The sequence below is a fragment of the Durio zibethinus genome, chromosome 1 (genome assembly GCF_047325235.1).
Source record: "Durio zibethinus cultivar Kanyao isolate XHJ-2024 chromosome 1, ASM4732523v1, whole genome shotgun sequence".
Classification (NCBI taxonomy): Eukaryota; Viridiplantae; Streptophyta; class Magnoliopsida; order Malvales; family Malvaceae; genus Durio; species Durio zibethinus.
Window position 1 is genome coordinate 35440040 of NC_143162.1, and position 17659 is coordinate 35457698.

Consider the following 17659-nt stretch of genomic DNA (forward strand, 5'->3'; position numbering starts at 1 on the left):
CTCTTTTCCCATCGTACCTGATCTAAAATTGTCAGGTGTTGGGTCAAGATAAAGCCCTAACAAAGCAAACTCAAAAGCCTTTGGTCTCAGATAACGGGTTTTTTCCCTGCTTTGTCTCTTTTTAGGCTCAAATTCCAGTCCAAATTGATTTCATCTGTATGGATATCGGGAAGACAGAAGACTACTGATTTTTTTTTCAGTATAATATATTTTTTATTTATATGGAAATAGATACTAACCATCCAATAAATTTATTCTTGTGAAATTCAAATAATAAATCAACAGATAATATTTTAGAATCACATGCGGTGCTGCCATTCTAGAAATTTTCTTGGGTTCCAATTACATATGCAAAATTTCAAAGGCGTGGGAATGATAGCCGTAAAGGTTTTTCTCTGTTGCACATTAAAAATTAATTATGAGGAGTACAGAGAAAAAAAAAAGATAAAAAAAGAAGACTTACGTAAATTGAAGGTTGTTTAAGTTTTTAACTTTCATTTGGACTTTCCTTGTACTAAAAAACCTAAAATCCTTCGGTCCAAAACCCGAATATGATCAACATTTTGGAAACATCCAGGAAAGCACCGGACTCTGCTTTATTAACTGCTCTTGTTTTTGGTGTCTTCATTAACTTAATAAAATATTGTAGTCTGTAGTTGCCGTTTCCTAACTCCTAAGCAAGGATGAATTCGGACATTAATCCTGCTTGTTGGTTGTATCTTTACTATTTTCCCTTTCTTTTCTTTATTATTATTATTATTTTTTTTTTTTATGAAACGGACATAGTTAGATTAATAATCAAAAGAAAAATAAGTTACTTCCGAAGTTCCAAACTATCTTGGAGAATACGACCCTAATAGTATCAGCAAACAGAAAAAAGACCCAAATCGTTAGGAGGTTCAACAAATACATTAAAATCCTGCTCCAAGAAACCTCCTACTATTGCTAAGAAATTAACACAAGCATTTACTTCCCTATAAGTATGAATAAGCCGAACTCCTTCGATTTGCCTCCTGTAATTATGAACTTTTTCTTTTCTTTATTTATTCAGTAGATGATTTTCCAAGAGTCAATGACTTAATTTGCACGAAATGAACAGTAAGTTAAGCTGTAATAATTCGGGAAATGGAAATTCAGGGTTGAAGTATTGGTACAGGTCTATTTTAATTAGAATTCGATGAAGCAAGTCAATCATGTTATCTGTAATGTCTTCCTTGGACACCCTTTTGGCGAATCAGATAGCAGACCCAATTTTCCTGTCATACCACCTGCCACGATAACAAATTAAATTTAAACTGCTTTGACTCTTAGTGATTAGCCAGTTTCCCGTCAGCCGCCTCGGAATTAAAACTTTGAACTCTATAGTCTTTCCGTTTATAGTCACTCACATGAAACTTGTGTTGCTCCTGAAGCAATAATTACAATAATATAGAAGTAATAGATAATAATCAATAATCAAATATACAGAAAAAATTAAAAACACTAAAATTTACGTAAAAAACCCTCCAGTGTAGAAGAAAAAAATCACAGACCACCAGAAAAATCTTCACTATCAAATAATAGGTGTACAAAGTTTTTCTCTAACTAAAACTAGAGCTAATCAACAACTAGAGAAAAAATTAAAGAAATCTCACCAAATAAGTGACTTAACAAATATACCTAGATTTGTTCCTAGAGAGCTTCAAACCCGATCTTCACCGTTCAAAATGTAGAACTCTGAATCATAAACCTCCTAATAAGGTTTCAACTCAATCAGACCACAGATCGACTTCCGTGCAACCAACTCTCCCTTCTCCTTGTTCTCTCTGCTTTTCCTGACTTTTTTTCTTTTTCTACTTAGTTTTCGACACACACTTAAAACAACCCGACCTTTTTTTTATTAAGTAGCTAGGGCTCTGTGTAAAATGAAAGATCAAGACCCATAGCCTTTACTTGGTCCAAAACTACTTACATGGGGCTGGACCTCATTTTCCTAACAATCTCTCCCTCCAGCCCCATTATGAAGAGATTCGTCACCATAGCAGTTTCATTTGAAACTTACCTTGGCCAGGGAATTCATTCCGATCAAGTTACTGCAAAGCTCAAGCTTTTTCTTGAGAAGTTTATCAAGATCATAAGTGCCATTCTTTTGCAATGACTCAATCTCTTCTTTTATTGCTTTTAACCAGTGCTCTCTATCTGGAGTAACCTACATATCTTGGAAGCTTTCTGGCTTTTCTTTACTGGTAACTAAAATAAAATCTGAACTTGGATACCTGGTAGATGGCCTGCGTTCTCTAGTAGATCTCTTGGGTTGAGACTCTACATCACTTGATGCCGAAGGTAGCTCCTCCTGCTCAACACTCTCAGGTAGAGATGATTGCTCCCTCTGCTCAAAACTAATAGCATTTGGCTCATCAACAACTGTGGCTGGCTCATTCATATCTCCAAGTTCTGTTTCTTGCTTATTTTCACCATCTGTGGCTTTTTCCTGTGGAATTCCTGTCGGTATTGAAACATCACACTCAACAGTAACTCGTGTAGTCTTCTCATTTTTCTCAAGGTCTACTATGGTTTCTTTTTCATGAAAGACCACATCTCTGCTTTTGACTGTCTTTCTCTTTATTGGATCTCATATCCTGTAGCCCAATTTTTTATCATCATGTCCTACAAACACACACTGTATAGTTTTATTGTCAAGCTTTGATCTCTGCTCTTTTGGCACATGCATGAATGTTTTACACCCAAAAACTTTCAAGTGAGAGTATGAAGTATCTTTTCCTGTCCACATTCTTTCTGAAATGTCAAAGCCCAAAGGAACTGATGGTGACCTGTTAAGTAAATAACAAGCTGTGTTGACTGCTTCACCCCAGAATGGCTTTGATAATTTTTTCATCCTCAACATACATCTGACTTTTTTTACAATAGTGCGATTCATTCTTTCAGCTATACCATTATGTTGCGATGTTCCAGGTTCTGTCCTCTCATGCCTGATCTCATGCTTTGAGCAATACTCTTCAAAGCCTTTAGATGTGTATTCCCCACCATTATCAGTTCAAATATACTTCAAGGGTAACCCTGTCATCATTTCAACCATGACATGAAATTTTTGAAAATACTGTAATACCTGACTTTTGTATTTTAACATATACACCCAAGTCTTACGTGAAGCATCATCAATAAAAGTAACAAAATATCTACTATCACCTAATGACTCAACCTCAATGGGACCACATACGTCAGAATAAATTAATTTCAATATATTTTCTTTTCTTTGAGAATTTTTACGAAAAAAAACTCTATGATGCTTACCAAACAAACAATAATCACATGAATCGAGAGACATACATTTGGTCAAAGGAATGAGAGACTACCTTGTCAAAACTTGTAACCCCTTTTCACTCATGTGTGCCAGCCTCTTGTGTCACAAGTTTGTTGAAATATCATTGTTAACGGTATTTATTTGGTTACCGTTCAATTGCATCCATGTCTTATACATTGTGCAGCATAGTTTTTCTCTTGTAACTACCATAAATCCTTTAAGAAGCTTCCACTGTCCATTCTTTTATCGACTTTCATATCCCTCCTTATCAAAGACATTAATAGCAAGCAAGTTTATTTTCATATCTTGAATGTGTCTGACATCCTTCAAAGTCAACATGCAGCCTGTATTAATTTGTACAATAATATCACCAATCCCAATAATCTGTGACACACTCTTGTTTTTCATCTTGGTACAACCAAAGTCTCCTACTTTATAAGTTGTAAACAACTCTCTCTTAGGAACACAATGATATGTCGCTCCTGTGTCAACTATCCATTCAATGTCGGGATCACTAACATGATTACAATCACCATGTGTACAAATTAAGTAACTGAATCACTATCTGAATTCACTACTGTAATATTACCATCATCTGAACTCTTATTTTTCTCATCTTTTTGCTCTTGCTTCAAGATTTTACAGTTTCGTTTTATATGACCTACCTTACCACAATAGAAATACTTCACTTTACCTTTAGACTTGGATCTATGTTTAGACTTATCACGGCCTTTTGAGTCCTAACCTCTGTCGATGTTTTTACCCCTATTCTCGTGACCAAAGCTTGATTCTCAGGGTCTACATCTTTTCGTCTCGCTTCTTCATTAAGCATACTGTCTTTTACCATCTCCAATGTCACCTTATAATTAGGAGTTGAATTAAGAACAGTCATAACTAGAGTATTCCAGCTGTCTGGCAATGAACCCAAAAGAAATAACGCTTTCATTTCATCATCCATCTTAAGCTCCATAGTAATTATCCGATTAAATATATCTTAAAAATCACTCAAGTGTTCTGTAATAGATCATCTATCACTGTACTGTAAAGTTGCAAGCTTTTTAACAAGCATAACTTTATTTATACATGTTTTTCTCTCATATAATGCTGTCAATTTTTTCCAAACAATGTGAGCATCTGACTCCTGCGCTACATGATGGAACACGCTGATATCAATCTATTTTTTGATTATAGCCAGCGTCCTTTTAGCTAGCTTCTTTCAGCTTTCATCTTTCATATCTGCTGGTTTAACCGAATCACCAATACTGGTTCATGTAAATATTTGCAGTATAGATGATCCTCCATCATAGGCTTTCAAATTGAATAATTTGATGCTGTCAATTTTATCATGGAACCTGTATCACCCTTTATGATCTCAAACAAAATTTACTTCTATCCTGGGTTGCTTCTGTATTGATGTCTTAAAATAACCATCGCTCTGATACCACTTTTTGCGTCTGAAGCAATAATCACAACAATGCAGAAGCAATAGACAACAATTAATAATCAAATACGCAGAAAAAATAAAGCACACCAAGATTTACGTGGAAAATCCTCCAATGTAGAGGAAAAAAATCACGAACCACCAAAAAAATCTTCACTATCAAATAATAGATGTACAAAGTTCTTCTCTAGCTAAACCTAGAGCTAATCAACAACTAGAGAAACAATTGGAGAAATCTCATCAAATAAGTGACTCAACAAATACACCCTGGATTTGTTCCTAAAGAGCTTCAAACCCAATCTTCACCGTTCAGAATGTAGAACTCTGAATCATAAACCTCCTAATAAGGTTCCAACTCAATCAGACCACGGATCGACTTCCGTTCAACCAACTCTCCCTTCTCCTTGTTCTCTCTGCTTTTTCTGGCTTTTCTTCCTTTTCTACTTGGTTTTCGACACACACTTAAAGCAACCCCACCTCTTTTTTATTAAGTAGCTAAGACTCTGTGTAAAATGAAAGATCAAGTCCCATAGCCTTTACTTGGTCCAAAACCACTTACATGAGGTTGGACCCATTTTTCGAACAACTTGTACACACCTCTCTTCCTTTTTAGTTGCCAAGCCTTTACCTGTCTTCAATATAACTTCACAATATTTTCCATGGCCACACTGTTGATCCTACTCGTTTTGTCTTTGGCTTTACGTTGCCTACCTTCATCTTCATCCTCTGATGGTCTATGGGCGGGCTCATCTTTATCGGTGGAGACTGCAGCTGATGTCTTGACTTCACCTGATGGCACTTTCAGTGCTGGTTTCCACCCTGTTGGCCAGAATGCTTATTCCTTTGCGATATGGTTCAATAAACCATCCTGTGGTGCTAACAGTTGCACCATAGTTTGGATGGCAAATCGGGACCAACCAGTCAATGGTAGATCCTAAAAGCTCTGTCTACTGGACTCAGGTAATCTTGTATTAAAACATGCTGCTCAAATCACTGTTTGGGAAACGCAAACCGTGTCGCAGTCCCCTACCTATTTGAAACTTGAAGATGGTGGTAATCTTGTCTTGCGTAACTTGAAAGGCCTTATATTGTGGCAAAGCTACGATTCACCCACGGATACTCTCCCTCCTCTTCAACCATTCAGTGAGAACTCAAAGCTCATCTCATCAAGAAGCCAAGGAAACTTCTCCTCGGGCTATTTTCAGCTTTATTTTGTCACTGATAATGTTCTCTGCCTTGTGTACGAAGGTCCTGAGTTTTCAAGCGTTTACTGGCCAAGTCCTTGGCTTTTGAGATGGGATGCTGGAAGGTCCACGTTCAATAATAGCAAAATTGCAGTTCTGGATTCATTGGGAAAGTTTAGTTCAACGGATAATTTTACTTTCTTGTCGGCTGATTATGGCTCAAAGATTTCGAGAATGTTGAAGATGGATTTTGATGGCAATGTTCGACTGTATAGTCTAAAAGAGGATGGAGAAACTTGGGTTGTTTCATGGCAAGCCTTACCTCAACCATGCATGGTTCATGGATGTTGTGGACCAAACAGCATATGCATTTATATTCCTAATTTCGGCAGGAAATGCTCTTGCATTCCAGGGTATAAGACGAAGAATCATACTGACTGGTCTCTCGGTTGTGAACCAGACTTTCATCTTTCTTGTAACAAAACTGAGGTTGGTTTCCTGAAACTGCGCCATGTTGAATTCTATGGTTATGATTTCAGAATGTATACTAATGTCAACTTAGAGGGTTGCGAGAAAATATGCTCGCAGTTGTGCGATTGCAAAGGTTTTCAATTCAGATTTATTAGAGCCCATGAATCATATGGTACATACTGTTATCCCAAGACACAATTGTTGAATGGACATCTTCCACCAAATTTTAATGATGATTTCTGCGTGAATGTGCCGAAGGCCACTGTCTCCTTTTACAGTAACAGTGTTCAAGATTCCAAGTTGCAATGTTCCAACAAAGTTCAGCTGCTGGAACGAAAATATTCCCAAAGGCATGAAAATGAGTCACTGGAATTTGCCCTTTGGGCGGCCTGTGCAGTTGGAGGACTCGAGTTTCTTACCATTTTCTTGTTATGGCGTTTCTTGGTTAGAACCCACGACAATTCAAGCCCAACCGCAGGCTACCTTCTTGCTACAACTGGCTTCAGAAAATTCACCTACGCTGAGCTGAAAAAGGCGACAAATAGTTTCTCAGAAGAGATTGGAAGAGGTTCGGGTGGAATTGTATACAAAGCCACCCTTTCCGATGGTCGAGTTGCAGCAATCAAGCGACTCATTGATTCTAACCAAGGGGAAGCTGAATTCCTAGCAGAAGTAAACACCATTGGAAAGCTTAATCTTATGAACTTGATTGAGATGTGGGGCTATTGTGCGGAGAGAAAGCATAGGCTTCTGGTGTATGAGTACATGGAACATGGATCCTTAGCTGAAAACCTCTCCTTTAAAGCACTTGATTGGCAAAAGAGATATGAAATTGCTGTGGGAACCGCAAGAGGCCTAGCTTATTTACATGAAGAATGCTTGGAATGGGTTCTCCATTGTGATATAAAGCCTCAGAACATTCTCATAGACTCTAAATACTAACCTAAAGTGTCAGATTTTTGCCTGTCTTGGCTTCTAAATAGAGGCGATGTCAAGTATTCAAAAGTCTCAAGGATCCGAGGAACTAGAGGTTACATGGCACCTGAATGGGTCTTCAATCTTCCCATCACCTCCAAAGTTGATGTCTACAGCTATGGGATCGTTTTATTGGAGTTAGTGACAGGAAAAAGCCGTGGAATGGGAATCCATGTGACAGATGATGAAAGTACAAAAGAACAAACAACGTTAGTTGCATGGATGAGAGAGCAAATGGAAAGAGCCAAAGAGACAGAAACATGGAAGCATGAGATAATAGATCCCAAGCTGCAAGGGACATATGATGTGGATGAGATGCTAATTCTGGTTACAATAGCTCTGCGATGCGTTCAGGAAGATAAAGACACAAGACTGACAATGGGTGAAGTAGTTCAGATGCTACTTCGTCGTGAAAGTCATTGAAGCATGGAGGAATCATCTCTTGCTAAACAAATGAGTAGGCAACACATCATCTCTCTCTAATCAGGTTTACAAATAATTATATTATCTCCACTTAAATAGGAATTATCAATTGCCATTGCCAATACTGTCCTTGTTCTTTTCGGCCCGTTACGGTGTAATATCAAATATTTAAGGTCGATCTCATTTAGTATTTCTTACAATTAGGATCCTTCCTGTTAAGGAAACAAGTTTAGAACTCCGTTTTCTCCACTGCCATGGACACTTTGAAAGAGGGCTTTCATGCTCCTCGCTGTATGGCAATAACGGTACTCTTGTGTATAACTTTTTCTTTTTAGATTGCAAGGACTGGCTTTCATGCCCTCTGCCTATATAGCAAAAACAGTAGTCATGAGTATAGCTGTTGTTTTTGCGAGATAATTATCAAGAATTAAATGTTGATTAAATTAAAATTTTAAAATTTTATTAATAAATTACACAATTGCATGTTATAATGTGTTATTGTATTCAACTGGTGTAAAATCCATCAATAAGTTTGTATTATAATTGAAGTTTATTTAGGTTAAGAACGTAACGCTACCTAGAACAATAGCAATATGAAATAAGTTTAGTCAGTCCCTTTGAAAAAAAAAAAATCAATGTACTGTTTCCAAAAGTCCGTAAGCCATTACGATGATCTTTTAATCTTCTTTTAGCATCAGGATTTATTTACCAAGTCATATTCCATTTTCTTGATTAAAAAAAAAAAAGTGACATGTTTTAACAATATTCATATGTATATCTTTGGTTAGCCAAAAAAATGTTTTGATATGAAATTTCAATTATTGAGAACATATTTAAATACGGCATACTTTCACAGCAGAAATTGATAACTGATACGCCGCATTAATTCTACAGGACACATCGATGACTCAGGCTACTTATATTTCATTTATTTTTTTTCTTTTGCCAAATCAAAATTTCAATTTGCAGGGGGATCCATCAATGGCCACTCTCATTCAATTACTCATTAATCTTCCTTTATTTTCTTTGAATATGCTAATATATGGTTATAAATCAATATAGGCTTGATTCTTGTTTATAAGTATTTCCTTCTGGGAAGGGGGCGTCTGGTGCAGGAATTTCAGTATATTTGTTTGATATATTCGGAGATATTTGTTGGACTTTGCTGATGTTGTTTTAAAGGATTTTTTTAAAATTAGTTAATATTTTATTTGCAATAGTAATCTTGTAGTAAATGAAATAAGAATAATTTTGTTTATAATTTTAAATGCATTGAGTAAAATTATTATTTTATATAATAATCTTAATAATACTTTTAATTCATATTTATTGCATATGATTATTGATAAGATATAATGATAATAATTTTTTATCATATTTGGTTATATAATGATAATAATTTTATATCATATTTAATTTATATCTAAAAATATAATTGTAAAGAGAATTGATCATCTTCTCGATATAGAATGATTGATCAATCCTTTCAAAGTTAAAAGAATTATTCTTAATCGATGAGATTAAACTTATATGACTTATTATATTTTTATTATATTAATAATTTAAATTATATAAATTTTAAAAAAATAATTTTAATCAATAAATAAAATTATTATATCATAATTCTCGCACACATTAATCATAAAATAAGATATTTTATTTTATTTTATTTTGTAACAAAGGACTCTCGGACTTCGCCCAATACATCCCCTCTTTGAGTTAGTCTAAACAAGTTTATTTATGATAGATCTAGTGAATTTATGAAAAATTATCTTTCTACATTCTTTTAACAGATTTGAACTTAAGCAATAAAGAGAAAAGTACACCCTCTTTATCACTTGAGCCAATTATTCATTGATTAGGATCACATTTTTAATTTATCTTATTTATAATGTTATTTTATTATATTTTATCATAATTTTATATATCAAACATATAATTAAATTATACAATAAAATCTATATTAATTAAAGAAACATATATTTCATTTAACTAATACTAATATATATATATATATATATAATTTATTGGGCTGGCTTATTGTATTGATTTAAACTTGAAAAGGACTTGACAACGTGTTGCTCCATTTATTGATTCATTAGAAGTTTGATTTCTAAATTTTTTTTAAATTTATATAATATTAAGGAGTCATTTAAATAGTTGATGCGATTAATTTTGATAAAATTAAAAATAATGGTAGAAGTTAAATTAATTATTATAGTAATAAAATTAAAATTAATAATATAAATATATATTTGAATGCAAATGTAAAGGTTGAAGTAAAATGAATTGTAATAAGAAAAAAAAAACATTAAATTAAAAATTATATATAATAAAATTTTAAATTATTTAATTCTTCTAAAATTAAAAAATTATTTTATGTCAAATAATAATTTATTATTAAATAATTAAAATTAATAAAAATATTAATATATTAGATAATATTTTTTATTATATTAAATAAATAAAATTATTTCTTAATATAAACAATAACAAAATTATTTTAAAATTTTTAAATAACACAAGTTTGAAATGTAAGGATATTTTTATGTTTATTATACAATTATAAAGATAAAAAAAATTTAAATAAAAAGGGAATTATATATTTACTAACTGTACCAAAAATATCAGTGAAAAAAACACCAAATCGTACCTAATAACGAAAACCAAATACAAATTCAATACATTTGACTCAATTTTTTATGCAAAATGCATCTCCACCGGCGTACACGTTGCAATCCAACCGTGCTCTAAATATCAACATCATTAGAAGATTCTTTGCAGTTGTTCAAATAACTTTTGTTAGCCCAACAAAACCACATCAAAGGATAAATTAATAAGGTCAGAAATTGATAGGTTGGGCCCATCTAATGTAGAAGACATTTATAAGGTTGGATTTAGTTTTTACGTAAAAAAAATGGATAATTAAAATGCTATTTAAAAAATTATATTTAATGTATTGTTTTCATCAAAATGAATAAAAAATAGTATTAATTAAAAAAATATATAGAAAAGATGATGATTAGGGTTAGAATTATTATAACTTTATTTGGAATAAAAAATAAAATCTAGTAGTAGCAGTGCAGTTGAAATCTTGCAATTAGAAACAATGGAGCGGGGACGATTGAATAAGCTCGATATTTTCTTGGTTAGAGTTTCTGGATTGGACTTGCTTGATTTTAGACACCGGAGAAGATAATAGTCACTGCCACGATATTCAATTGCTTAAATGCCAACAGCATCAAAACCCCCCGGAAGAAGTTAAAAACAGAAGCTAATCATTTCAATACCAGCACCTGGAAGTTGTGCTTTCACCCTTCAAGTCTGTATTCAAACCTTTCCCATACGTCGTGCAAACAAAAAAGAAAAAGAGATATATAAATAGTAAAAAATAAAAAAAGTACCAATTACCGAATGGAAAAAATGTTTCTTTTTTTCTCCCTCGCTTAATGCTTGGTACTTGATAAATTTGTACAATGAAAAGAAAAACATTACATTTCCTTTTATCATTAAGCTTTTATTTATTTTAGATAACATATATAGAAGCTTGTAAGTGCGAGTAAAAGAAATAAAAAATTGTCCTAAATCTATTTTTGTGAGTCAGATTCAGATAAATTCATGATATTTATTTATTTATTTATCTCTCGTATAATTATTCTCTTCTGTACAAATGGAATACGATCAAGCAGCATCTGGGGCTAGACCCAGCCTTGCCGGAAGTCCACATCCACCCCTTAAAGGAGGTAGGCGAACCGTTGGGGCAAAGCCTCATATTCCTTCCTTATTGACGCGCTTAGAAATTCTGTTTTTTCATGTTCCAAAGTCAATGATGTTAAGTCGATAATTGATTTTAAATGTTGATGTTAGGTCTAATTTTCTGCAATTAATCATTTATAGTTCTTGCTAACTTTCTCTTTAATAATCTCTTATAATTTACGTTGTTTGTTATTTCTGCACTAGAAGGACACCTCTTATTTGGAAATAATCCTTTCATTTACATTTTTAGGTTTTCCCCCTAATTATGCCCTATAAGGCACATCATTCTGTCATAACCTATTTGATTCTTTTATCTTCCTTTTGGGAATATGACATTTTCTTATCATCAATCTTTGCTGATAGTTCAAGATATCTTCTTATTGCAGGTTCTTGCAGAAGAATCAGAATGCCTTATTTCTCTCTACGTATCATGTTGCAGAAGATGTTGAGACGAGCACCAATAAACAAGATAACTAAATCCAGACACGTTTGCCAACCATTTGTACATACACCAAAGAATAAGATTGGTAGTTTCTTGTAACTTTCCTCAATGCTTTTCCATAGGCTAGAAAAAACTTTGAAACCTGAGATGTTTGTACTGCCTTTAAGAACAGGCTGTATCTACTGTTAAAGCTGATATGCTTGTCCCTGTTGATTGGCTTCGAAGAATACGCTCCATCTGCTTCCTGTGTAAAGAATGTGGATGATGTTGGCTGTGTTAAATTATCAATGAACCGTCTAACAACTATTGAAGCTAATTCCGCTTGTTATTTATTGTTTAGTTTGCAGAATTGCAAATAATGTGAAAACTAGGAAACATACTAATATTTTTACGTTATTATAACCTTGAAACAACTAATCATGGGTAATTAATTACACTGAAGTCCTTCAGGTTTGAGTCTAATTCATCATAAGGACACTATGGTGATCTTTTTCTGAGTTATTCCGAAGGTACGCTTTATTCTCCTACTAATACCCTTCTTCCTCTACAATCAATCACCAGACACAACACCTGTCTCTGGAAGAAGAAAAGATAACAATTCCTCTGGTTTCTACAAGCCTTTTTTCCATGATGATAATGTTCTCCGTCTCCTTTTGATGATGGTTCTGAGATTTCAAGTGTTTATTGGCCTGGCAAGCAGGGAGGTCCGCATACAAACGTAGGATCCAAAATTTGTCTCAATAGTTGGAAGTATTTATTTCTCTGTTTTTGGCTCTATATGTATAACCTGAATAAATATCATCGTATTATATTTTATTTATCTATTTTATGATTCCTCGCTTGAGGACGGCCTTCTTTTCCCATCGTAGCTGATCTAAATTGTCAAGTGTTGGGTCAAGATAAAGCAGAAACGAAGCAAACTCAACAGCCTATGGGCTCAGATAACGGGGTTTTCCCCTGCTTTGTCTTTTTTGGGCTCAAATTCCAGTCCAAATTGATTCCTCTGTATCGATGTCATGAAGACAGAAGAGTGCTATTTCTTTTTAGATTAATATTTCATACACTCTGACGATGTATCATTTTTATTCATTATCAGTAAATAATATAAGGATATATCATTAATGAATAAAATTTTAAATTTTTAAAAATAAATATTAATAAATTTATTTAGGATTAATTAATTAAATTAATTTTTTTTTCTTTGCCACCTCACTTTGCATTTATCATCTATTTCTTTTGATTCTCTAATTCTTTTTATTGGGTAAACTTTTCATCTCAGTCAAAGTTGTAATTTTAAGATGATTTTGTTAAATTTCACTTCGAAATTTTTATTTTTGTTTGCAGTTTTGGATACTGATTTTGGGTATTGAGTATTGAATAACTTTATTTACTCTCAATTTTATGTTACGTTACATAAACAACATTTGTTATTTCTCCATTTTTATCCTGGAGTTGTGTTTTTACACCTTGTGCTTTGTTTTGTCCCTTTCTATTTACCATAGTAGTTTTTTTTTTTTTTGAATAACCAAATTTAAAGATTTCCACTGGAATTTTGCACATTGTGGTTTTATGTACTGCATTGAGTTTCTACCAATTGACAAGGCATGAGAACTGGAAAAATTATCAAATCAAATTATATGTCGAATCTGATAATTTTGATAGCATTGATCAATGCTGGAGTGAGTGTTATCTCTTGACAGCATTGATCAATTGCTTATCTGTGAGGGAGGTTTCATTACTAGCCTAAATTTTATTTTGTTCATTAAAAAAGTCATTTCATGTTGTGTTTTAATTGTTAACAAATTTCATGCTGGAAAATTTTACCTAGTAAAAAAAATTAAAAAATCAAAAGATGGAGGTGGTAAATCCAGAAAGGTGACAAAGAAGGAAAAAATTTTAATTTTAATTAATTAATCTTAAATAAATTTATTAATATTTATTTTTAAAGACTTAAAATTTTAAATTTTATTCATTAATAAGATGTTTTTATATTATTTATTGATAGTGTATATAAATAATATATTGTCAATATATGAAATATTAATTATTTCTTTTTTATGTATAATATATATTTTTTTATTTATATAGAAATGTATTAACCACCAAAAAATGAAGCATGTTTATTGCTACAATCATAAATTTATTCTAGTGAAATTCAAATAATAAATCAACAGATAATATTTTATGATCACATGCAATGCTGCCATTCTTGAAATTTTCTTGGGTTCACATTACAAATTCAAATTTTCAAAGCCGTGGGAATAATAGTCGTAAAGGTATTTCCGCGTTGCAAATTAAAAATTTATTATGAGAAGAATACAGAGAAAAACCTAAAAAACCGTGCATTTGATAGACATTTTGGCAACATCCAGGAAAGCACATGAGCCTGCTTTATTAACTGCTATTGTTTTTTCTGACTTCATGAACTTAATAAAATATTGTAGTTTTTAGCCTCGGAATTCACTCACATGAAACTTGTGCACACCTCTCTGCCTTAATAATAGCCAAGCCTTTACCTGTCTTCAATATGTCTTCACAATATTTTTCATGGCCACACCATTGATCCTACTCGTATTTTTTTTGTCTTTATGTTGCCCACTTTCATCTTCATCCTCTGATAGTCTATGGGCGGGCTCATCTTTATCGGTGGAGACTGCAGCTGATGTCTTAACTTCACCTGATGGCACTTTCAGTGCCGGTTTCCACTCTGTTGGCCAGAATGCTTATTCCTTTGCGATATGGTTCAATAAACCAGCCTGCGGTGCCAACACTTGCACCATAGTTTGGATGGCAAATCGGGACCAACCAGTCAATGGTAGATCCTCAAAGCTCTGTCTACTGGAATCAGGTAATCTTTTTTTAATAGATGCTGCTCAAATAACTGTTTGGGAAACGAAAACCGTGTCGCAGTCCCCTACCTATTTGAAAATCGAAGATGGTGGTAATCTTGTCTTGAGTAACTTGGAAGGCCTTATATTGTGGCAAAGCTACGATTCACCCACGGATACTCTGCTTCCTCTTCAACTATTCAATGAGAACACAAAGCTCATCTCATCAAGAAGCCAAGGAAACTTCTCCTCGGGCTATTTTCAGTTTTATTTTGACACTGATAATGTTCTCTGCCTTATGTACAAAGGTCCTGAGTTTTCAAGCGTTTACTGGCCAAGTCCTTGGCTTTTGAGATGGGATGCTGGAAGGTCCACGTTCAATAATAGCAAAATTGCAGTTCTGGATTCATTGGGAAAGTTCAGTTCAACCGATAAATTTACTTTCTTGTCAGCTGATTATGGCTCAAAGATTTCGAGAATGTTGAAGATGGATTTTGATGGCAATATTCGATTGTATAGTCTAAAAGAGGATGGAGAAACTTGGGTTGTTTCATGGCAAGCCTTCAATCAACCATGCATGGTTCATGGATGTTGTGGACCAAACAGCATATGCATTTATATTCCTAATTTTGGCAGGAAATGTTCTTGCCTTCCAGGGTATAAGATGAAGAATCATACTGACTGGTCTCTTGGCTGTGAACCAGAATTTCATCTTTCTTGTAACAAAACTGAGGTTGGTTTCCTGAAACTCAGCCATGTTGATTTCTTTGGCTATGATTTGGGATTGTATACTAATGTCACCTTAGAGCATTGCCAGAAAATATGCTCGCAGTTGTGCGATTGCAAAGGTTTTCTTTTCAGATTTATTAAACCCCCTGAACCCGATGGTACATACTGTTTTCCCAAGGTACAATTGTTGACTGGATATCGCCAACAAAATTTTGCGGGTGATTTCTACGTGAAAGTGCCCAAGGCCACTGTCTCCTTTTACGGTAACAGTGTTCAAGATTCCAAGTTACAATGTTCTAACAAAGTTCAGCCGCTGGAGCGAAAATATTTCCAAAGGCATGAAAATGAGTCATTGAAATCTGCCCTTTGGGCTGCCTGTGCAGTTGGAGCACTCGAGTTTCTTACCATTTTCTTGGTATGGTGTTTCTTGATTAGAACCCGCGACAATTCAAGCCCAACCTTAGGCTACCTTCTCGCTACAACTGGCTTCAGAAAATTCACCTATGCTGAAATGAAAAAGGCTACAAATAGTTTCTCAGAAGAGATTGGAAGAGGTGCAGGTGGAATCGTATACAAAGCCACACTTTCCGATGGCCGAGTTGCAGCAATCAAGCGACTCATTGATTCTAACCAAGGGGAAGCTGAATTCCTAGCAGAAGTAAACACCATTGGAAAGCTTAATCACATGAACTTGATTGAGATGTGGGGCTACTGTGCGGAGAGAAAGCATAGGCTTCTGGTGTACGAGTTCATGGAACATGGGTCCTTAGCTGAAAACCTTTCCTTTAAAGAACTAGATTGGAAAAAGAGATATGAAATTGCTGTGGGAACCGCAAGAGGCCTAGCTTATTTACATGAAGAATGCTTGGAATGGGTTCTTCATTGTGATATAAAGCCTCAGAACATTCTTATAGACTCTAAATACCAGCCTAAAGTGTCAGATTTTGGCCTGTCTTGGCTGCTAAATAGAGGTGATGTCAAGTATTCAAAAGTCTCAAAGATCCGAGGAACTAGAGGTTACATGGCACCTGAATGGGTCTTCAATCTGCCCATCACCTCCAAAGTTGATGTCTACAGCTATGGGATCGTTGTATTGGAGTTAGTGACGGGAAAAAGCCCTGGAATGGGAATCCATGTGACAGATGATGGAAGTACAAAAGAACAAAGAACGTTAGTTGCATGGATGAGAGAGAACATGGAAAGAGCCAAAGATACAGAAACATGGAAGCATGAGATAATAGATCCCAAGCTGAAAGGGATATATGATGAGGATGAGATGCTAATTTTGGTTACGGTAGCTCTGCGATGCGTTCAGGAAGATAAAGACGCAAGACCGACAATGGGTGAAGTAGTTCATATGCTCCTTCCTCATGAAAGCCATTGAACCATGGAGGAATCATCTCTTGCTAAACAAATGAGTTTTTTTTTTTTTTTTGGGAGGGGGGGGTGGGGGAGGAGAGTTACGGGGTAATATCAAATATTTAAGGTTTATCTCTTTTAGTGTTTCTTATAATGAGGATCGTTCCTGTTAAAGAAACAAGTTTAGAACTCCGTCCTCTCTACTGCCATGGACACTCTGAAAGAGGGCTTTCATGCCCCTAGCTATATGGCAATAACAGTACTCGTGTGTGTATATATATATATATATATATATATATATATTGAGATTGCAAAGATTGGCTTTCATGCCCCCTACCTGTGTAGCAATAACATTAGACTTGTGTATAGTTGTTGTTTTTACGAGATTTTCGAAGATTTAATTTTGATTGAACTAAAAAATTAATATTCTATCCATTAATTACCAATTGAGGGTTATAATTGGTTATTATATTCAACTGGTGATATAATCAATCAATGAGTTTGTAGTATAATTGAAGCTTATTTAGGTTAAGAAAGTGGAACTCCGTTGAATAAAACCGAAATGAAAATAAGTTTCATTTTGAAAAGAAAGTTAATGTATTTTCTCCGAAAGTCCATAAGCCAATATGATGATCTTCTTTTAATATCCGGATAGATTTGCCAAGTCTAATTCCATTTTCTTGATAAAAGAAAAAATATATATTAATGAAAATATACTATTTTTAAAATTATATAAAGTGTATTGTTTTC

At 34.0% G+C, this 17659-nt stretch overlaps 1 protein-coding gene and 1 pseudogene across 1 annotated transcript; both read left to right on the forward strand.

The window, feature by feature from the left end:
• Positions 1-5375: 5375 nt before the first annotated feature.
• On the forward strand, positions 5376-7799 carry LOC111311350 (putative receptor protein kinase ZmPK1; annotated as a pseudogene).
• Positions 7800-14384: 6585 nt separating this feature from the next.
• On the forward strand, positions 14385-17355 carry LOC111312578 (putative receptor protein kinase ZmPK1). Its single transcript, XM_022912972.2, has one exon. It carries the CDS (start codon positions 14541-14543, stop codon positions 16932-16934), a length of 2394 nt encoding a protein of 797 aa, XP_022768707.2. The 5' UTR covers positions 14385-14540; the 3' UTR covers positions 16935-17355.
• Positions 17356-17659: the final 304 nt, after the last annotated feature.

Coding starts and splice junctions, on each gene's coding strand:
- LOC111312578 (XM_022912972.2), top strand. CDS start 14,541: ATGGCCACACCATTGATCCTACTCGTATTTTTTTTGTCTTTATGTTGC.